The 22,936-nt window shown below is 37.4% G+C and overlaps 2 protein-coding genes across 2 annotated transcripts; one reads left to right on the top strand and one right to left on the bottom strand.

Moving 5' to 3' along the window:
- Positions 1–14: 14 nt before the first annotated feature.
- On the top strand, positions 15–7,988 carry duox2 (dual oxidase 2). Its single transcript, XM_007577473.2, has 8 exons — positions 15–101; positions 414–591; positions 679–736; positions 1,156–1,290; positions 3,055–3,262; positions 3,335–3,549; positions 5,716–5,912; positions 6,942–7,988. Exons 2-8 carry the CDS (start codon positions 445–447, stop codon positions 6,951–6,953), a joined length of 972 nt encoding a protein of 323 aa, XP_007577535.1. The 5' UTR covers positions 15–101; positions 414–444; the 3' UTR covers positions 6,954–7,988.
- On the bottom strand, positions 7,424–22,265 carry LOC103155697 (amyloid beta A4 precursor protein-binding family A member 2-like). The gene is made up of 12 exons (XM_007577470.2): positions 21,746–22,265; positions 18,322–19,508; positions 16,443–16,553; positions 15,665–15,695; positions 15,402–15,547; positions 13,928–14,014; positions 13,552–13,737; positions 12,357–12,536; positions 11,185–11,397; positions 10,390–10,509; positions 9,220–9,360; positions 7,424–8,127 (listed from the first exon to the last, which is right to left on the bottom strand). The coding sequence occupies exons 2-12, from the start codon at positions 19,474–19,476 to the stop codon at positions 8,056–8,058; spliced, it is 2,442 nt and encodes an 813-aa protein (XP_007577532.1). The 5' UTR covers positions 19,477–19,508; positions 21,746–22,265; the 3' UTR covers positions 7,424–8,055.
- Between the last annotated feature and the right edge of the window lie 671 nt (positions 22,266–22,936).

Here is a 22,936-nt window from a genome sequence, read left to right as displayed (position 1 = left end):
TCCTCCTCCTGTGTGACACAAAGGGGGTCCACAGGTATAAAAGAAGTGTGCATTCCCTCAACAATCAGACTTCATGCCTTTCTTTGTCCTGTACATCTCAGGTAAGACAAAACCTTCAGAATTTATTTTTGTATCTTTAATAAACTTAATGGTGCAATCACTCAAGGAGCAGCAATCAGAGGAAAACTGAGGTTCTGACTGACTGATTTAAGAGTTTTTTCATTGTTTTCTGTTTGCACACGATGCAAAGCAGAGCTAGTTGTTACTCTAGACTCGACTCCTTCAGGTTTAATAATGTGCCATGCCTCAGGGTGGTAGTTTCCTTATCAGCTGTAAGTAAAACTGTTATCTCTGCACCTGGAGGAAAGTGAGAAGCGGCGCTCTAACACTGCTTCCTCTGTTACGCTGCCTAGTCTCGGCTCAATCCTTAGATCAGAAGCTAAGATGACTTTCTACGATGACATTTACCCATTCTACCCGCTACAAAGGACTGCCTTCATCATCAGCGGCCGACTGCTTGCCATTATTCTGGTCTTCCTCATGCTGGCAGTCGGTCTGCTTCTCATCCTGCCAGGAATACGAGGAAAGACGGTGAGTGGAAGTTTTCTGTCCATCCGCATTTGCTGCAATGCTTTTCTATTATTGTATATATTCAAAATATTTTTGTTTCTTATCCAGCGGGTCTTCTGGATGCTTAGGATCATGATCAGCTTGTTTATTGGTGTAGTTATAGTAGGTAAGTTATGTATAAACTGTAAAAACACCAAGCATTTTTAGTCTCGTTTCTAGTGCAATTAGCTTAGTAAACTTTAAATAACTTCCAAGTATCTCTTCAGGAATATATGGAAACTTGTTTTAAGTAAATAATTCCTTAATACTGGTGGAAAGTCCATTGGCAGAAAAATGTACTTATTTCCATGTGTTACAATTGAAATAATCTGTCAAAGGAGCAATTACTTAAAACAAGCTTCTATATCTTGCTGATAAGCTATTGTTTTGTCTTGATTCACATTTACTAAGAAATATGCACTAGATCCTGGACAAAAAATACTAAGATTGTGTGTTTTTACAGAGCATTTGTTTTAATCTATAAAAAAAGTATTAGATTTTTCTTTGTCTCCCATTATCATTCACCTTTGTGTCCTTTTTGTGCAGCTCTGAACTTCACCAACAGCTGGGCCGAGGCGAGGATGACCACAAACGTTACCTACAAGTCCTTCAGTAATGCTGTCATCCAGGCTGAGGTCGGCCTGCATGTTGGGCTGTACGGCATTAACGTGACACTTAGAGGTGAGTCACTCTTACTGCCTGTGTGTTGGACGCTTCAGCGGCTCAACCGGATCAAGTCTTTGTTTTCAATGGTCACCTACACACTCAGGTTGTTCAATCTGAGAAAATTTCTGTGCAAGTTGGGAATTAATTATATTTTAATGCGTTTTGAATACATAAAAAGACAGCAGAGTCTTTTATTAAGTTGGGATCCTGAGTTGTTTTGAGGGTTTTTATAATTATTTTGTTTTTATTCGTCTCTTTCCTTGATTTGATCAGTCTTGTTTCTGTTTTTAGTTGATTCTAGTTTATTTCTTGACTCTAGTTTTCTTTAACTTCGTTTCTTAGGTCTAGTCCAGTGTTTCTCAACCCTGGTCCTCACCGCCCCCCTTGCTCTCCATCTTTTAGATGTGCCTCTATTCCAGAACAGCTGATTCAAATTATTGCATGACCATCAAGTGCTGCAGATGCCTGTAAATCACCCAGAGATACAATTCAGGTGTGTGGCAGAAGGGAAATACCTAAAACATGCAGGACAGGGGGGCTTTGAGGACCAGGGTTGAGAAACACTGGTCTAGTCATTCTTTAGTGCAGTCTTTCGTCCGCGGGCGCCCCAAGTGGTCGACAAGGTACTGCATGTAAACAACAGTTTAATTGCCGTTGTTACGTTATCTCAGAGTGTGACGGTATAGCTAGCTTACCACAGGATTGTGTTTTAAAATAATAATGGAAAACTGGATTAAAGCCGGTTAATTCAAAATAAAAACTTAAGATACTTGCGAAAAGAAAACAACTTAAGGATTAGTTCAGGATTACTTATGATCGGAGGATTTGGCTCTCTGAATCAATATTATGTAGAACCATGTGTTGCTGTACTGGTCATTCAAATCCTGGCACACACAGGGTTTGGATGTTAGCTTGAAAGTAAAGACACCTTTTAATGGCTAGTGGAATATGTTACATGCACCCACTTCCTGGTTCACCATGAGCAGAGCCCTTATTTTTTGCTTTTCTAATGTAGTGATACAATATTGGTCTACAGTCATTATAATCTTTCACATTTTGTATGTTTTTATACGTCCATTTGGGTCTGAATTGCTTCTAAAAAAAAGAACTTTAAAAACCCACCCGGCTGGTTTTTTTTGGCAATAAATTGTTTTTTGGCATCTGGAAAATGAGCTGTTTCAAAAATCTATTGATTTTAAGTCACCTTTGACAGGCCCTGTTACCTAGTAACCCCATCTGAGCTAAAACCCATTACCTAGCAACCAAAGCTGAACTCCAGCATGTCAGGTCAGCTGGTTTTACCGCTGTATGCGCTGTACAGCTGCTGTTGGAACACTCGAGTGTTTTGTTATTGACTTACCATTCACAAACCACTTGCTGCATTCTTGTTGGTTGTGCAGGAGACTCCACTTCTGCTTTTCAAAGATGCACAGTTATATAATTGCGTATCTGTTTGCAGCCATTTTCATGTGTGACGTCCTAACCTGTTCAGTGAAGCATAACAGGTCACCTAACACACAGTAAACATGAACCTTCTGATATTTTGAAGCACTACCACACAAAAAAATATTTATATTTGACATGCACTAGCTATCTGCAATGTGGGGTGGGTTTCTCTTTCAAACAGAATCCTTTATCAACTTGGTTCAGCCTTATTTGTAAAGGGAGTGTTAAAGAGTAAAAATAAAAGCAGAGATGGGATGTTATATTATTATAACAATGACTTTCTGTACTGGATGTACTCTCCTGACTGCAGCATATTGTTTTCTTTCAACTCAGGCAACCCCATTGTGCAGTTCAATGAAACCATCAACTACAATGAGATGTTCAGCTGGCATGACATCGCTGAAGAAGAGTATGAGCAAGCTTTGATCAAAGGTTTACCCAACCCCATCCTATACATCGTGGAGAAATTCACCCTTAGCAGCCCTTGTGGGATGATCTTTCAGTACAGTTACTCCGGACGCTTCGCCTCTGCAACCCTCTGGTAATTAATGACAACCCTCACACACATACAGGCATCAAGAATTAAAATAACTGTGTATAATTTGTTCTGCAGGACAGCGTTTTGCTGCTGGATTCTCTCCAACATCTTGTTCTTCTTGCCCGACATTGTTTACGCCGGGTACATGACCATGGCCACCGCCGCCTTCATTTTCTTCTCCATGGCCTCCTTCTCCACCATCAAGAATGTGCCTCGGTGTGTTTTCTCCATAGGCGAAGACTCCTTTGTGACAGAGTACAGCCATTCGTTTTGGCTGGCTCTGGCTACAGGTGAGCACTTCCTGGTGGACATTCCAGTTACGTTCACACTGCAGCCTGAAGTGACCCAATTCCGCCTTTTTTTTTTTTTTGCCTTAATGCGACCTGTATCTGATATTTTCATGACAGTCTGAACAACACAGATCCGACTTTTACAAATGCGACTCAGGTCACTTGGATATGTGGTTCTAAATCCCGATACATATCCGATCTTTTCAAATTATTATTATAATTATGATTATTATTATTATTTTTTTTTTCCAAATGTGACCTGAGTCTGAACGACCAGGTCGCATTCATCCCACCTGAACGTCATCGATACTCGACAAACGTCACTATTCTGCGCCCTGATACGCGCAAGCGGGAAGAAAAACAACAACCATGGCGGACTATAATGAGGATTAAGCTGTTACTGTGTTGGCTCCGGTCGGACAACAACTTTAAAATCGTAAACTAAGCTCCACCGTTAGCATCCACGTTTACTTCCGCAAACACAGAGCACTTCAACTCTTTATGACGGTTGGCAAAAGACTGAGCGCGCTCTCTGTGACGTTATTGCGCCCTCTACTGCGCATGCGGGACACTTTCAGGTCGTTTGCAGTTTATACGGGAGATCACATCCAAGTCGCATTTATTTGGAAGTGTGAACCACCACGCCAAAACAAATATCCGATCTGACAAAAAAATAAAAAAATCGGGATTTGGTCACTTCACGCTGCAGTGTGAAACGTAGCCTCACTGGTTCTGTACAGATCCCTCAAGAACTACTGGGAAACCTGGTAAAGATGATAAAGAAGCCCTAAAACAAATTATTTTTATTTTAGCAGGATAATTTTGCAAGTTTTTAAATAGACATACTGTGAGAGAAATCTATTTGTTTGGATTTTACAGAAACAAAGATCTGTCAAATTGTTTCCTCTCTGGTGTTTACTTTCTATCACCAGATTTTGCCAACTGGATATCACTATGTCGTCTTTAACTTTTAATGAACTAGTTCTGTGATTACCCCGCCTCTCGCCCGGAACGTTAGCTGGAGATAGGCACCAGCACCCCTCCCGACCCCACTGAGGGACAAGGGTGTTCAGAAAATGGATGGATGGATAGTTCTGTGATTAACTCTGTCACGACAATAAATTCTGCTGGACAATAAATTGTCCCAGAAATTATCGCGATAAATGATAATGTTGCTTTGAAGCCAAAACAAGTCATTGATAATGGCATAATAATGCAAGTTTAAAGAACACTTAACACTGAAACTGGAGGATATTTTAAATATCCAAAATAAAAAACGACAACCAAAAACACTAAATATTTTTTTTTCTCTTTAAATTTTAATTTTCTCTTTTAATGTCCAACCAAGAACAAATTGAAATAAAAACTACACACAACCAAAACCATAAATAAAATGTATTACGAAGTCCCTGTATCCAGAATTGTCCTGGGAAAAAAACAATCATCAGAATGGAAATTTTTGATCTCATTTTAAACTTATGTGATTAACTGGCTAACTGATTAATTGCTTATTGGAACAGAGTAATGTTTTTGATCTTGAGCCACTTAAAGCAACTCGGTTTTTAGTTTTTAGGCTAACAGGTTTAAATTTGAATCAGAGTAAAAACTGATTTTATACACTTTAACGTGGGTTTCAAGCCCACAGCATCACAGATCTTCTACCATGCCCAACAGTAGGTGTTTTTCCACATATTCATCTCAAAATGAAAAGGGCTACAGCGAAAAGCGCTATTTAAATAAAATGTATTATTATTAAAATTATCCTTTAACACCTAACCCAACTATAAATACAATCTAATGGTTGCAATGGCGAATTGGCGTACCAAAATAGCGTTTTTTGCTATGAGCTAGGTGATTGTTTTTGTTTGATAGGGCTTAGTTCTGCCATATTCTTTATTTAACATTGAGAACTTCTGCAAAGTATAAATTACAAAACAACTTCAAGCATATATTTAAAAAATGTTTTTTTTTGTTTTTTTTTTTCAAAAACTCAAAATGGGTAATCAAATTGAAAGTTCAGTTTAAAAATGTTTTTTTTTAGATTATTCTACAGTAGCAGAGGATGAATTTAGGATTTTTACCCTTTCTTACATAACAGAAGAGGAGGTCGGAGGTACATAAAGACCAAAACTACATGTAAAAGTTGTGATTTTTACTGATTTCCAGGAGTGCTTTGCACCATCATCGGGTTTTTCGTGGTGATGCTGTACTTCCTGATGCCAGAGAAGGTAAAAGCAGCTTTCAGCTTGCGTTTCGACAGCTACGAGGACGAGGATGAGGATAAATCTTGTCCGGAGGGCTACCTGAACTCAGTCTTCCTTAACGGAGAAATGCATCTACCACTGACACCTAAAGTCACACCAGTAAGTTGAAACGCAACTTCGTCGTATTGTCATCAGGAGTATTTTCTTGCTTTACGGTGAATCATAATTTGCTATCAAAAGCTGGGAAATGCATTCTTATTTTAAAAATCCTTAATATTGTCCTTTTGTGTCAACAGCCGGCCCAAAGCATAAGCAAACTGAGTTGCCAAACTTAGAATCATGGGACTTCCATCAATGCTTTAATTTTAACACAAACCATACATCTAATTATTTTTGTTTATGTTTCCTGAGAATGAGAATAGCATTGCATTAGATTTGACAATTTCAGCATATGTGTAGGTTTAAATGGTTTAAATTAAAATCTCAACATAATTCCAATCTGATGCAAGTTTAATTTTTTCTTTGTGTTTTAGCTGGTTTACAAAAACCTCACAAATAAAAAACAATCAGGTGTTCTTACCAGAAAGATATGAAATTCTGCTTAAAGCTGCAGTATGTAGCTTTTATTAAAAAAAATGTTTTTTGCACATTTTTGTGTTGCGTAAGACAAATAATCTGAAAAGATTGATCTCCTCCACTGTGCTACTACTGACATCTGAAGAAATGAACCACTTCCGGCCAGAAACAACAATCAGAGCCTGAAGGAGGGTCTTAGCGTTGTCAGTCATCCTTGTGTACACGCTGCTCAATGTGCTAAAGAGGAGAAACAATTTACTGTTACAGGAAAACCGTTTATCCGTCTTTATCAGTGGCTATGCTAACTAGCCTGAACATTCACGACAGGCGAGCGACACACACACAGCATGATTGACAGCAATAAGACCTGCCTCCTGGCTCTGATTGGTTGTTTCTAGTTAATGACAGAAGAAGGCAGAAGAGCTTGATTTTTTTCCCCACAGATCATCTGTTTCATACCATATTGTGATAGTTTCAACAAATATGTAAAAAATATTTTTAATAAAAGTTACGTACTGCAGCTTTAAGGCCCCATGCAGCCTTTTGGCCAACTCTGCTCTGCTCACGAACCATTAAAAATATCTGATTGCAACAATTTTGTTTGTTTTCCAGGATTGTCTATGAAGCCATCCAGTGATCTCCTCTGATTCATACTTGAATATTATTTGGCTGAATGTGTTAAAAAACTTTAAACTTTTCTAAGTTTAAATCACTGTCATTCTCTATATGAGCCAGTTTTATGTGTTAAACTGTAAATATGTGTTTAATGTTGTAATGTTTGTTGTCTGGGTGAAAACTAAAACTAAAAAATGTTTTTTTAATCCCTTTTGCTTTATATAATAATGGAAATATATTAGTCTTTACTGAACTCCTTCCTGATTAATCTGAGAAATATTTATATACCAGGATTTATTACAAAAAAATTCACATAATTTTGGCACATTTAGTTTAAAGCAAGTATGGAGAAACATTGATGCCGATGAAGATGATGTAGTTTTCCTATTCCAGGCTGGTGTATTTATTTCTGCCTTGTATTTTGAGTTTTCAGTGTATTTTCTACAGCAAAGTGTTAATAAAACAAAAACAAACATGAGTTTAGGAGAGAAATTGTATTTTTTCTTCATTACATTCATCCAGTAATGACTATGTTGATACATTCTTGTACTCTCTGTCACTCAAAGTGTTGTTGAATCTCCTTAAACAAGAGGTGTGTGTCTTTGGCCTTCAGCATCGCCATAATGCAGAGTTCGGTGCCTTTGTACATCATGTTTTTGTCGACTTTTAATACTTACTGTAATAGATTACGATGTCAGATCGAGACTGAATCCCTGGTCTGTTATTTTTCCACAATCACATGCATACTGTGTTTTTGCAGGAGTAGTTATGGCCTTCACAACAAAGCCAACCCAAAGTATTTACAGTATAAGTACATTTTTGAACCCCATACGCATTATAAAAATGACTAAATAAAAAATAAATGTGCTAATTTATCTCTTCATAAGAAAATAATCATGACCATAAAGCTACTTTTCTTTGACACCATTACCTCACGTACAGTACTACAGACGGTATTCACATTATAAGGCCATTATGATGACGTAATTCAAGATAAGACCTGGAAACGATGTTCTTTACAGCATTGCAACAAGAAGCAAAACAATTTAAAATGGTAGAAAAATAAATTCCCTTCATCCAGAGCTGCAGAGGATCGATCCGTGCAGGATTTCTATATGTAGACTGGCGTCTCTTGACCCGTCAGGAGTCTGAACATCACAGCAGGCATCGTCTTCATGTTGATCTGGAGCAAAAGAGAAGTGATGACAAAGAGCTGTTCTGCAGGTAGTTTAACAAAGCAATTAAGGAAGATTTGAACCTCTAGTCCATGTGTCAAACTCAAGGCCCCAGGGGCCAAACGTGGCCCGCTGCAGCTTTCTATGTGGCCCTCAACGCTCCAAATTACATCAGTAAGTCCTCCCAAAGATTGGATGACAAAAGTCTTCATTATATGCAATATCATGCCTTTGTCATTATATTAGTTGAAAATCAGGAAAATGTCTGAGACAACTGATTTTACAGTATTTTTTTTTGAAAGGTCTTGCTACATGTTTGAGAACATTAGTGAATAAAAACCATCATGAAGGAAAACAGCTGACAGTTGAAAGCAAACATCTCACAGATGATTGTTCAATAAGAGAAAAGGAATTCAAGTCCAATTTAAAGTAACCAAAAAACTTAATAGGTGATGAAGAAAATATGTGGGGAAAATGTGATTTCTTTTTAGAAAAACAAAAACTGCAAACTCCAGCCACCACTTATGCTGGTTTAACGTTGAATAGAAATGCACAAATGTTTTCATTAGTTTACAATCCTTTGTGTTTATCTGTTGCATAAACCCCCAAAGAAATTCAACATCATCTGTGGTTATAAAGAGAAGCTGGAGAGCTACCTGTGAATTTGAAGTGTAATAACAATGAGAAAACACTAGGGGGCAGTATTTATCAGAAAGAGAAGTTTACATTATGTGAGTTATAGTCAAATCACTTATTTACGGTCATGAAAGTACACTACATTTTTTAAGGTATTGTTGATTGTTACTTATAGTTCAGATAACTTGCATTGTTTACACTTTATTTAATCAATTTATGAATAAAACATTGAACAAAACGTCTTGTACAATATATTCTTTATTGATCAAGTATTTATATATTGAATGCCTTTTGTCTAGAAATGCTTCCTTCCTCGTGTCTGCATTTGGGAAATCCCTGACATAGTATCTGCATGTTGAACTTCATGCATTTAAAGCGTGAGAGGATCTCTGAAATGCGTCATTTCATTTGTACGGCTCAGTAATCATTGAAAATTGTAGCTCTGCAGCCCAACGATGTCTTACCTCACCCACGGAGACAGACAGAGTTTGAACAATCTTCTCATGTGCCATGGCAACAACACTCTGCCCATTTATTTCGATGATTCTGTGCCCAACCCGGACGCCGCCTCGCTCAGCAATCCCGCCTCGCATCAGACTGCAGATCTGACCAAAACACACCGAATTTGTAGGAGACTCACCCCGTTCACACTGCAGACTTAAGAGTCCCAAATCCAATTTCTTAGCCTTAATGCGACCTTATCTGATTTATTTTTTTTGACAGTCTGAACATCACAGATTTTTCGAATGCGACAAACGCCACTTAATACGATACATATCTGGTCACGTTCTTCCGACGTAAACGCCATTGATGCTCGACAAACGTCACTATTCTGCGTTCTGATACGCACAAAAACAACAACCAGTGGTACAGAAAGAGCACGAACTTGTGCTCTTTCTGTACCACTCAGACTGAAGACATGAATCATTTGTTTTGGAGTTGTGACTACACCAAAAAAACTCTGGGATGATTTTATGAACCTTATACTTACTATTTCCACACAAACTCTTAGTTTTGAAACTGATATTCTTGACTTTACTGCTATCGGCCAGAAGAACTGTGATTCTTTATTTGTCATCAACCTCATTATACTTCTTGCTAAATTATTTATACATAAAAGCAAGTTCAGCAAAAACAAACCTTTATTCTCTATCTTTATTAATGAATTGAATATGTACAATCATCTCATGTTCCAAAAGCTATGAAGGCTGTGTGTATATATATATATATATATATATATATATAATATATATATATAAAATGAGGATTAAGTTGTTAATGTCCTGCTCCGGTCGGATAACAACTTTAAAATCGTAAGCTATGCTCCACCGTTAGCATCTATGTTTACTTCTGCAAACACTGAGCACTTCTTCTTCTACTACTTTTTTTTTTATGGCGGTTGACAGCACGCTCTCTACGTGTGACGTTATTGCGCCCTCTACTGCGCACGCGGGACACTTTCAGGTCGTTTTCAGTTCACAAGGGAGATCGCATACAAGTGGGATAAAATTTGGTATTGTGGACGACCACGCCAAAAAAACAAACAAAAAGAACATATTTGGGTCACTTCAGGCTGCAGTGTGAACGTAGCCTTTTTCAGGCTTGGAGACTTTTATTGTTGGGGTTCTACTCACGATGCCGTTCTGAACGCTGAAGCCGAGCTGATACTTGAGGTCTGGTCTCTTTATGAGGACGGTCGTAACAGGAGGGCAGCTTACGATGCTCAGCTTCACTTTCACCTGATTCTTCAAACCCTGGAAGAAGTTTATTGAAACTGTTACAAAGGTAACTAAGATCTGGACTTTGACTAGGCCCTGCAATGGAGATTCCTTAGATGTCAACCAGTCCTTGGTGGCCTCACTGTAGGGCTGAAACGATTAATCGAATTAATCGTGATTATTAAAATACTCGTCAACTAATTAGGAATCAATTAATCACAAACTGGAGTATGAAGACTGTAGAAAATCCATTTCCTAACCCCACCCCCCAGCATATTAGGAGTTGTAATTAAGCCAAAACTGTTCAAAACATGTGAACAGTTTGTATTTAAGATAAAAACACCCTCTTCTGTAAATATGTTTTAGCCAAAACTCCTCAAGTGTCAGAGTTTTAGCTTCACCTGGTTCAAATTCACTAAAGGAATTTTAGGCAGTAAAATGTTTATTTTCTTATTTAAAGAAGGAATTTAATTATTTGTTTATTTGCATATTTTAACGTATGCTTAATATTCCATAAAAAGGCAGTGAAGTTTTTGGAACTGCTCATTTTCCAGACACCAAAAAACAGCTGGTTGGTTTCTTTAAGCACTTGGATTGTTCTTAAAAGCAGTTGAGGCCCAAATGGAAGCATAATAACTTGTAAAATGTGAATTTTGCAGTGTAGATCCTACTTTTAATTTGCAGTAAAGTGCCTGGGACTGATTTTCTTACCTTAATGATGCTCTGACAGGTGGCCAGTGGCAGTCCCACCAGACTTGTGTCATTAATGGACATGATCTGGTCTCCCACACTGAGTTTTCCGGACCGCGCCGCGGGGCCGCTGTTCAGCATGCTGGCCAGGATGACGGTGGGCAGAATGGAGCCCCAGCCGGACTCCACTATCACCACGCCGAGGCTCTCGCCTTTCTGCTTCTCCACATGCAGCTGGAGTGCGGATTAAAGAGCAAATATGAAGACCGGAGAGGAGCTGGCCCCTCCTCTTTCTTCAAATCTAACAAAAATGGTGTCAAATGTTGTTTTGTGCTGCTTTTTGTTTGAAGATATTAAAGAAAGTTAAAAGGTCACCAAACTACCCCACATATCAAACAAAATTGGTGTCAATCAACTGTGCATCAAAAATTTGTTTGTGCTGCTTTTTCTTTGCAGATATTAATGCAATTTCAAAGGTAAAAAAAGACCAGCTAAGATCCCAAACATTTAGGCAATTAAACAAAATGTGTGTCAAATGTTTGTGCTGCCAATTTTTTTTGTTTGTGCTGCCAAATGTTTTTGTTTGTGCTGCATTTTCTTTGAAAATATGAATAAAAGTCTAAAGATCAAAAGGTCAACCAGATCCCCCACAATTACGAAATCAAACGAAATTGGTGACAAACATTTGTGCTGCGTTTGTGCAGCAAAAACCTTTGTTTATGCCACCATCATTTTAAAGAGGCTTCCAGAGGTCATCACAGGTCTACTCCTCCACCCAACATTCACAAAATCATACAAAATTGGTGTCAATCAACTGTAATATGTTTGTGCAGCAACAACTTTTATTTGTGCTGCTTTTGTTTTGAATATATTAATGACAGCTTAAAGGTCAAAAGGTGAACCAGACACCCCATATTTATGAAATCAAACAAAATTGGTATCAAATATTTGTGCTATGTTCATGCAGAAATATGTTTTTGCTTGTGCTGCTCTTGTTTGGAAGATACTAAGTTCAAACAACAACAAAAAAAACACCAATTTTGTCTGATTTGACCTCTGGGAACATTTATTAATATCTTTAAAATGCTAGTGCCACAAACAAAGATACTTTTTGCTGCACAAACGTTTGGCACCATCTTGTTAAATTTGAAAAAGGTGCCTCATTTGTGTTGGGAAACTCAGGAACGCCTCACCTCTTTACGGTTCTCTGAGTTTGAGAAGTGGACCAGGTCGTCGTGGTACATTTCCTGGGAGTTGATGATGTCACTGTACTGTTTGTGGCTCAGGTCGGTCGGGTTGATGCCGTTGGCTCGCAGGAATTCCCGGTAGGCCACGCTGAAAGCCTGACCAATGGACTGCGCAATCAGCTGCGCCTGTAGAAAAGGGAGTAATGGGAAAATGAGACCGTAAGAAAATGATCCCGGCTGATAGAAGCAGAGAGGGGAGAAAACATGCCATAAATATCTAAAATAAAAGATATGGCAGTTACTCTTTTGTAATGTTCTTGCATTATGTTTAAATCACAAGCTTCAAAGTATTTTCATTTGATTCATAATTGTAAATCCGAAGCACCAAAACTTGTTTCATTCACTTTTCAAGCATTTTCAATGTACGTTTTCAAACCTTACAATACAAATTAACTAAATAAAAAAAGACAGTTTCAATTCACTACTATATTACATCCATTACTCTTTATAACAGGGACAAAGTAAAATAAGATATAATAAAATGTTATGTTTTGAAATGTGTCCATACACCTGAACAAAACACTAATTTAACAAAAAAAAATCCCCCAATTTCAAAAACATTGTTTAATGTATTTATTTGAATTATACAAATCAATAAGTTGAGCCATTAGGAGTAATAAATATTCATTACATTAAAACAATCCAAACAAATTGTATTTATGTAAATTACCTTCCTGCTGAAATTAGGTGCTGAAATAAAATATACAAAGAAGGTTATTTAAAAATGTTCTCACTAAGTTTTCTGGCATTTAGCAAATACAAATAATTTTGGTAATTCTAATTGACCTAAAACAAACTAAACAAAAAAGTCTGATTTTATTTCAGACAACCAGAAAAAAAAATCTCTCTTTTTATTAGGTGTAAGAAAATATCTGGTTTCAACTGTAAATAATATTTTCCAAATTTAGGCCTTTAATTAAAAGTTAGGTTGAACTTTATTACAAAACTGTGCAGATTGAATATGAAGCACTTTTAAAGATTTTATGCAGAAATCAAGCACTTTTCAAACACTGAAAACATCTAATTCTTGAACCCTGACCTACAAATCCCATATCTTCACATTCAAACACAAGTCTGTTGACAAAATCTGAAAAGGTTTGAGGAGTATGAATGCTTTTTGGAAGGTGTAAGTAGTACTTACATCTTCTGACTCAAAGACGTAGCAGATCATTCTGTACTGAGTTTTCCCTTCGCTGGCAGAGTCAGATGATTCAGAGAAATCCTCTGATGAAGCCTGGGACATGCGTCTCCGTGCCATCAGAACCACGATGCTGCCGATGTCGGCGATGTAGGATATGGTCCGCAAGGCACTGTCCATCATCGTCTCCTGTAGGCAGAGAAAATAACCAGGATGTTTAAGGTGACTGACAGGAATAAATAAAATTTCCTGTCAGTCAGAGGCCTCTTCAGATTGGTTGCAACACTGACTGCTACTGGAGATATGAGCTAATTTCACTCATATCTCCTTAGGCTTTTGAATCAAACTGAACTGAATCTGCACAAATAGAGTTACTGACCTGTGTGTCAGCATTCAGTACTTTGACAGCCTTAGTGGAGATGAAGAGGTCGACCTCAGTCATCATCTGAGAGTCTTCATCTTGGCTCTGGGAAGTGAAAAAACAGAAACTGACGTTGCAGTTTGAAACCCTTTGTGTAGGGGCTGTCGTTGCAAAAATGTTATCAAAACTCTGATCTGGAGAAGAAGGTTAGCAAAACATTGGCAAATCACCAAATGATAAAACTGAATTCAGAAAAATGATGTACCCATACAAGTTTTTTCGAGATTAATTCTTGTTCATGTAGCGAAACAAATGGTTAGACTAACCTCTGGTCAACACTATGATGTTTAGGCTTAATACGGCAGAAAATTGGTCCAAATCACAACAGCAATGCAACAGCAAAAATAAGCTCATCGTCATAACAGATGATTTAAAAAACAGCTGAATTTACAAAACAAGTGATAAAATCTGTGATTATAGCCAGAGATGGTTAAAGAACACTAGCATTTCTGAATTACTAGTGTGTGGCTCATGGACAAAATACTAATAAACTATTAAAAAAAAGGAGTTTCAGGGCCTTCAACTGAGAATATAACATGTTATCCCACTAATCATAATGTGACTGGTCATGAGGAACACTTTTATTTTTACTTAATAAATAAATACAATTCTTCATTATTCCACTGGATTTCTAATACAGTGCTACAATAAAGTATCTTAAAAATACACAATTTGTTATGAGAGTTGGGAATTGACTAGCAACATTTAGTCCGTTATATTAACTCTTTGGGAAAAAAAATACTTTTAGCAGTGTTTTTACTATTTATTTTCACTTGAATAATTTTATTATGACGTGTTTCTACTCTTATTTGAGTTAAATTTCTGGATTTTCTATCCATTGGATGAAGAACAAACATGTTTAACCAAAAGTTCATCAGGAACCGACACACACCAGCAGTTTTTTTTTGTGTTCCATCAGTTTTATATTGAAAGAAAATGTTTGCTATTTTGTAGTTATGTTATTTATATATTAATTACTTTTATCCCTGTCTTTTCTATATCATTTTATAACTTTGTCCCTCTGATTGTTTTTTTTATATTAAGGGATTGATGTTTTGATCAGTTACTCAGTACTTGAGTAGCACCAAATACTTTTTAAACTAATTTCTTGTACAGCTACTTTTTACTTCTATTTGAGTAAAAATATGTCGACGTAGTCCTACTGTCACCTGAGTACGCCACTCACCTCTGTTACTACTTAATTTTTTGAATTTAAAAACACTACTTTTATGTCCTTACTAACACAAGCGTTTAAAATTTCATAATTAAGCTCTAAAAAACTATTTCAATCTGCTCCATTCCCCATAGTGGAGATTTATTGCCAAAACTGACTCCCTCTTGTTTAAACAAGCTGATGAAAGCAGAACGTATCGGCTCATTTAAAACACCGAATCAATAGATGCTATTGGCTGCCTGCCTGAATGCTGATTACCTTGATGCAGCTGACGGCTTCGTGGGCCTGCGACATTCGCACCGACTTGGACGGATTTTTATCGGACAGCACCTGAGTGCATCCTAGGTAGTTAGCAGCGAAGATGATCCCGTCGATGAGATCTTCCGGCTCACAGGGACCTGGGACTAAAGGGCACACACAATAAAAAAAAAAACACACTTTATTTCAACACACTTTCATGTACTGGAGAGATTTAAATGAAAAATAAATGTAGAAATGTAGAGATATTGTGACGTATTTACCATCCTCAAAGCTGGGGAAAGCAGCTCCTTCCTGTGATTTCACCAAAAAAAGTTAAAAATAAGAAAAGTTTACAGATTTTTAAATTAAATAAATCAGAAAAGACAAAACAAAAAGTAATATTAACTGTAGTAAAATCAGTGTTCAGAAGTAGGGGTGGGAATTTATTGTGAAACATTTCTTAAGAACTTTGATTTATTGTTGTCGTTATGAATTTCTGTTATTGAAAAAAAAAGTCAATAAAAATAATGATAATAAAAAAATTATTATTATTTTTCTCCACTGTTTGCTTTTACGGAAGCATCAATAAATATGAGTATATATTAAAAATATTAAATATTAAAAAATATGATTAAATGCACACTGTAAAAAAAACATTTGTAATTTACGGAAAAATATCAGCAGCTCTGGTTGCCAGAATTTTACGGTAAAATTCTGGCAACTACAGCTGCCAGTATTTTATTGTAAATTAGAGGCTTTTATTTTTACAGTTCAGTTTAGAAATATAAATCACACTTTCTAAAGTCCTGAAAAAGGCTATTTCAAATGGGAATGTTTTTCCAACAACAATGTTTGTGTTTGTGGTTCTATGAATGCTGTAACCATAAAGTTACCCAAATAATGAGTAGTAATGTCAGAGAGTAATCCATATTGTTATCACAACGATACCACAAAATATCTCAATAAAATTCTATTCAAAAGTACTTTTTCTTTTTTCTTTTTTAATGACAATAACATAAAGAATTGAGTCTTTAGTTTGGCAATAAAACTCATCTTCACCTTGGGAGAGTTGTCTTCCTCTACAGAGACCGGCTCTGGACACTGAGGCTGCTTCGGCTGCTCTGCCGCCTCCTCAGGCATCATGGCTGTGCTTGGCTTCTCATCCTGATCCTAACGAACACAAACATCAAGGTTTCAGAAAAACTTTACTGTAACTGATTACTGAAGAAAACTGCAGCATGGTGAGAAGGTGACAAGGACAAACATACAGAGCGTTCCTATCGCTCTGTATAGGAACGATAGGAACGTTCCTATACAGCATCAACACTTTATAAAATAAAGAAATAAAAAGCATCTTGGAGTTACAGCTGCAAGAGGTCTGCAGAGTTTTACCAGCTATTTTCTGTCAACATCAATTTTATTCCCCCCCCCCACAGATTCTCAATTAATGTCAAAATTAAGACATTAATATGCTTTAAACAAGAAGTGACAAGCTAATTTTTATGATTATGAATGTACTCAAAGGGTCAGTTACAACAAAAAGTGCATTACAATCTTTTAAAAAATGAATAGATTAATGTCTCTGCATTAAATGAGAACTGAAATCTTTTCCCACTCTCATAACTTGGCAGAATACAAATAAAATATGCTTTGTATATTTAGGCACATAACTGTCTCTTTAGAGGCCACTTGAAAAATTATGGCGGGCCGGATTTGGCCCCCGTACCTTGAGTTTTACACATGTGCTTTAACCTAAGCTGTTCTACTGAAGTGTTGGTTATATGTTTGATTTTGAAAATAAAACCTCTACTCAGTATCCGAACCCTCGGCTACTGAGAAACGATCGCTTCTGGAGGCGTTGACTCTGTTGAGGTTTTTAACGGATTCACAGCAGGTTATGCTAGCTGCTAACATAGCAGCTATCGCTAATACCCGCCTCCTGGCTCTGATTCTTTTTCCCAGTTGGTACTGGGAGAAAGAGGGCAGAGGAGCTCAATTTTTCACAGATTATGTGTCTCATAATAACATAACATCATGACATATGTGACGATGTAGTGAGAGGTTGGAGAAGGAGTTATCAGCGGTGGTTAGCCACTCTAATCAGCAGAGCGTACTGTTGAAGTATTCCACACTTTCACTTTATTTCACTTTGTCCATGTAAAGCCAGATCTCCACGGCACTGAACTTACATTATATTCTCATACATGAGAAAAGTAAAAGTTGCACCACTCTCCACCTCAGTATCACCAATATTTCTCCTCTCTAAAACAACGTGGAAGCGAGTTCTTCTTACTCGGTACAGGATTACAACAAAAGAAAAGGGAATAGGCGCCCCCTTGTGGTGATATCTACTCAACTCCAGGAACCGAACAGTAAAATGACTGTGACAGAGGTTTGACTGACAGACCAGCCCACCAGGTCATGTCTGCATATTTGCAGTTAATAATAGTCACCCCACTCTTACCAATTCAACGAGTTTCTTGCTATATTTAGAGATAATTCAGACAAAATAACTGGTATCAGACAGAATCAGAATAAGCAGGTCAGACCTTTTAAAGATTGGTAATCAGCGATTGGACAGAAAACTGCAATCGATGCACCTTACACTGTAAAAAAACAACAACCCGTCTCTAATTTACGGTGAAATACCGGCAGCTGTGGTTGCCAGAATTTCACTGAATAAATATGGATTTTGCCATACTTATATGGTAAAATTCTGGCAACCACAATTGATTTTAATGGTCCTGTTTGACAAAATGTAATGTCTGTTATTGGTTATTGGATGTTCTATTTATGTTTTTATGATGTGCTATCTGAAATGAGATATGCAGATAAACTTGATTGATTGATTATGTTTTCTTTTCAGAGAAGTGGTTGCTGATTGGAGGAAAACATTGAGGGGAGAACTAGTGAGATGGGAACCGTGTGGCTTCCTTACCTGCTCGGGTTTCTCAGAACCCGTCGGTTTCTCCTCTGTGGACTCTCTCTGCTGTTCTGTTGGGTGCTGCGGACCTGGAGAGGCTTTGATCAGCCTGGACTCGTTCTCCGGGTTGTCAGCAGGCGGTCCAGAAGCGGGGGGACTCTCTCTGTGAGACAGGGCCCTCTGGGGGTCGGAGGGCGACTGTGTGTGACGCGTTGGAGGAGGAGGATGATGGTGTTTGCAGGAACCGGGTCGATCCTTGGACCTCACTGCAGACTTTTTGGATGAAGTCTTTGGATTCTGCTCGGTGCTGCTGTTCGCCGATGCTTTGATCCCAGAAACAACATGCTGCGTTTCGCCTCCCACTCCTCTTCCTCGACCTTTAACCTGTCGCTCTTTCCCCTTCTGGGATGGCTCAGACTTCTTACTGGCTCCTGATACGCTATGATTTCTCTGGATGTGAGTTTCAACTTCTCTATTTCTTTCCTTTTTAATTCTTTCACTCTCATTGCCCTGATAGAGGCTGGCGGGCCTTTCAGCGTTTACCTCTGCCTCTTCTAAATCCTCTATGAATCTGGCTCCATCCAACACCTCTTCAAAATCATCGACGTCGTTAAAAAAGAATCTGTCTCCTTCGATTATTTTCATCACCCCCTCTGCTTCATCTCCAGCAATGGGGGCACAATGCGACTTAAAGCGGTGACCCGTTCGGTACGGTTTTCCATCGGAGTGAGGCCGTTCGCATCTCTTGGTGCTGTGATGAGGTTTCTGGATGATCTGGTCAGCAGTGGGAGCCTCACTGTTCTCCTCGGCTTGCTGCGCACCCTCAGGTCCGTGCTGGTTGTAGCAACTGACGCTGACGGCTCCTTGTCTGTTCAAATGCAGAATCTCGTTGTAGTCTTGCTCGACGTCCGAGCCCACGTTGTCGTACTCAGAGCAGGCGTCGTCCATGTCCTCCGGACTTGGGTCGCAGCTCATGTAGAAGTGCTTTGAAGGAGCGGGAGGAGTCAGCTGGTTATTGTTGTCGTTCCTAGAAGAACAGGGAGGTCGCTGAGTCTCCTCACTCACAGACTGGTCCTCCTGGCTGGGTTTTGGAGGTCCGGCACTGGGGCATGACGGAGGGCCAGGGGCCAAGACTTTGGACATGTTTCCCGGCTTTTTCCCATGAGCCATAACCGGCCCCTTTGACTTTACTACCCTAAACCCTGCAGACAGTGAAAAGACATGGATGCATTTCCATTACAAGCTGGATTAACCTATGGCTGAAACGATTAATCAGATTAATCGTGATTATTTAAATAATCATCAACTAATTTAATAATTGATTAATTATAAATGGAGTATACAGACTCTAAAGAAGACCATTTGTTACAGGAACACAGTCAGAGCAGTACTTAAGCAAAAATTGTTAAAATATACATTCATTTTGTATTAAAGACGGAAAAAAAACAAAACATTTGTCTGTAAATATGTTCTACCAAAAGCTCAAGTAGCTATTTTAGCTTCACCTGATTCAAATTCTATTAAAAATTAGAAACTTTTGCTGTCCAATTGTTAATCGGTTTATCTAAAATTAATTAACAGGTTAGCCCTAAACTGTATTAATGGCAAGTCAAGCAGAAAGGGCAGAAATTTTCACATATAAGTGTTAGAAGTATTTTTAATTTAGCTGCAGACACATCCTTTGTGTCAAAAGATCAAATGTTCATTTAAAAAAAAAATAGTTATTACATTTTAGGTAGTAAAATGTTTACTTTTTCTTGTTGAAAAGGAACTACATAACTTTTTATTTGTCTCTTTTAAAAGTGTATATAAAAATGTAAGTAACTGAATGAAAAATATGCAGAATGTGTCATTTATTTATCCGATTAATTGATTAATCGTCATTAAATTGATTAAAAATAATTGTAATTACAATTACAATACAATAATTACAGTCCTATCATTATTGTAATTACAATAATTACAATAATTACAGTCCTATCACTCATTATGCTATAAATCTGTGATAAATGTGTGAGTTCAGTTTAATACTCCTTCATAAATAAAATAAAGATTTATCCATTAAATTTAAGCTTTAGGATTATTAATAAATGCAGAACAACCTTCTCCCTTGCTCACTTTTTCAAGTGCATTTTAACATCAATAAAAGACATGATTTAAATATAAAACAATAGGAAATTTCTTAGTCTACACTTTATTAACTTCATTTGAGTAGGAAATTACTTTCTATATTAAAATGTACCAGACGGTAACAAACGTTTTATGAATAAACAAAATGCTTTTTATGTTGTAATAACATCACCTTAACAGACTATCTAACCCAAAATCCTTTTAGTTTTTTTTTTGTTTGCCTGAAAATGTTATTTTACCCCAAAAAAACTCCTACTTAGAAAAATTCCCTACATTATAAAACTGTTGAAGTGTCACACTGTTTATATGCTAATACTACCGTTAACGATTAATCGACTACTAAGTTAGTGGACGATTATGTCAATAACAGATTCGTCACGAATAATGGTTAAAAAACACCAAATGTAGTTATATTATCACAGATTTTAGACGTGTTGACATTTCCTAAAGCATGGAGTCCATCAATTTGGGGGAATTTGACTTTAACTGCAAAGAAAAAACGAATCGTATTTGATATAATGATTCAGCACTCAGGACTTTGCCTGTATTGAGGCCAGGATAAACAAGTCACACCCTCATCTGAACCTCAATCCTCTCTGAATCAGACTCCAAACCTGCGCAGCTTAAACTGAGGCTTTTGTCGCATGTTTGATTCTAATCCACACGTTGAAATTAGCCAAAGTGGCGTTGATCAGATTTCATTACAGCTGGGATCACGGTATCAAACGCATGAACACCTCCCCTTAATCACTGCGCACAGACCTAATCCTGACCTCTCCGTGGTGCTGAACTACCAATTAAAACAATGAGGCTCATTACTGTGGAGAAATGAGACTATGTGATGGGGTTCCCTGTAACTGCAATGCCCTTGACGTTGTTTTTTATTTATTTTTTATTTTTTTTGTATTTTTGTAAAGCCACGTCTTCCACTGGTACCGCAGCCTGCAGGGGTGGTTGTTGTTGTGGCTCCCCCCTCCAGTGCACGCCGCGTTTTCTCCCTTTTACATGTTGATAAAACAGCCTGAAATAGATTTTCCTTCACATAAAGGAGACCCGGAAAAGACACAGACGCCCTATATCCTGATTCCAATGGTTTAACCATCTGAAAGCATCCCATTATCCTGCTGCTGCGCTTCACATCGACCTTGATTATGAAGCATCGAGACTGCACCATGCTGGCATCCTCCTGTTACTAATGTGGAGCTGATTCACCACAAGAGCCCGAGCATCGTTTCTAGCATTACTGCCCAACATGCATCCATATTCTCTTTTTCGTCTCCGTGCATAGAAAGGTACGTGTGCCACTTACCGACATCAGGGTTGTGGGCGGCCCTCTTTGTACAAATGCTCGTGTGTTGATCAGATCAGATTGCTCTCCAGAATAGGGGGTGGGGTAAAAGACCGGGGTACAGGAATAAAGGACGCACAGCAGCTCAGAAACATGTGGTAAAATGGTCAAATGTTCGCTCACCACTCAAAATGGTCTAATTTAAATGTAAAACAAAGTGAGTGCAAAAATAACTAATAAATAACTAATTATTTTAGATTCTTGATATAACTACTTTGTTTTGGACATAAACGGCTTTCCAGTTTGTTGTTGTGGTGTGCCGTTATGAACATCAAATTTAATGGTATAAAACCAATAATTTTTGTGTAACTAGCGATTTTCTTGGTTCAAAATAAATATGAAAAAATATCGATGTGTCTGGGATCGATTTTAACAACTGAAAACACACTCGTTGCTCGGCTGATTAAGCCTGAGAAGCGGGATTATTTCTTATGGGAAGTCCGTGTCTAGTTTTGGGGTCCGGTTTATTTGGCTAAGCTCACTAATAAAGAAAAAAAGTTAACTTTTTTCCTAATAAAACTGTTCTTGATTTTTATTTATTTAATGGTGGAAGAAAGTAAAATACAATAAATTCATTATGATAAAATGTAAATATTTTTAGACCTTAAATGATTTTGTTTAATTATTTGTTGCTTTTCTTATCCAGAATTTATGTCCATTTAATAGAAAGTTCTATACAGCTTAAAAGGGCTGAAACAAGAAAAGTGATTCTGCTTATGCATACTGATTTTGACCTATAAAATCACAAAGCTAAAAAGACATAATAAAATCTACATTTTGTGAATTTTCAGATGACTCAAATTCTATTTTGAAGTGGTACTCAGAAAATATATTTGTTGCATATATTTGCTATGTTTAAATCTTTCAGGATTTCAGGTGTTAAATCCCTATAGAACTGGAGTCATATTGTTTGCAGCAAAAATCCTCATAGGACTACAAATTACCTGAATCATGACAGAGTTGAAACACATAACATATTTGCCCGTAGATTTCTTCTTTTTTGTCACAGACAAATAAAGATAACCCAAGTAAACACAAACTATTTTTGTAAGGTATTAAACATCCTAAATAATTACCCTTTTATTAATGATGAATTGTGACAAACAATATTTCTTTGGTTCGATTTCAAAAGCAACTCCCACTGAAATTTAT

Source organism: Poecilia formosa, unplaced genomic scaffold (assembly GCF_000485575.1).
Source record: "Poecilia formosa unplaced genomic scaffold, Poecilia_formosa-5.1.2 Scaffold442, whole genome shotgun sequence".
Classification (NCBI taxonomy): Eukaryota; Metazoa; Chordata; class Actinopteri; order Cyprinodontiformes; family Poeciliidae; genus Poecilia; species Poecilia formosa.
This window is presented reverse-complemented; position numbering and strand designations above follow the sequence as displayed.

What these genes read in the sequence shown, in the direction of transcription:
- duox2 (XM_007577473.2), top strand. Translation starts at nt 445, where the DNA reads ATGACTTTCTACGATGACATTTACCCATTCTACCCGCTACAAAGGACT. An exon ending in TTCGCCTCTGCAACCCTCTG is followed by an intron (nt 3,263 to 3,334) that starts GTAATTAATGAC and finishes TTTGTTCTGCAG; the next exon opens with GACAGCGTTTTGCTGCTGGA. An exon ending in TTGGCTGGCTCTGGCTACAG is followed by an intron (nt 3,550 to 5,715) that starts GTGAGCACTTCC and finishes ACTGATTTCCAG; the next exon opens with GAGTGCTTTGCACCATCATC.
- LOC103155697 (XM_007577470.2), bottom strand. Translation starts at nt 19,476, where the DNA reads ATGGCTCATGGGAAAAAGCCGGGAAACATGTCCAAAGTCTTGGCCCCT. An exon ending in TTTCCCCAGCTTTGAGGATG is followed by an intron (nt 15,548 to 15,664) that starts GTAAATACGTCA and finishes TGTGCCCTTTAG; the next exon opens with TCCCAGGTCCCTGTGAGCCG. An exon ending in TACTGAATGCTGACACACAG is followed by an intron (nt 13,738 to 13,927) that starts GTCAGTAACTCT and finishes CTCTGCCTACAG; the next exon opens with GAGACGATGATGGACAGTGC.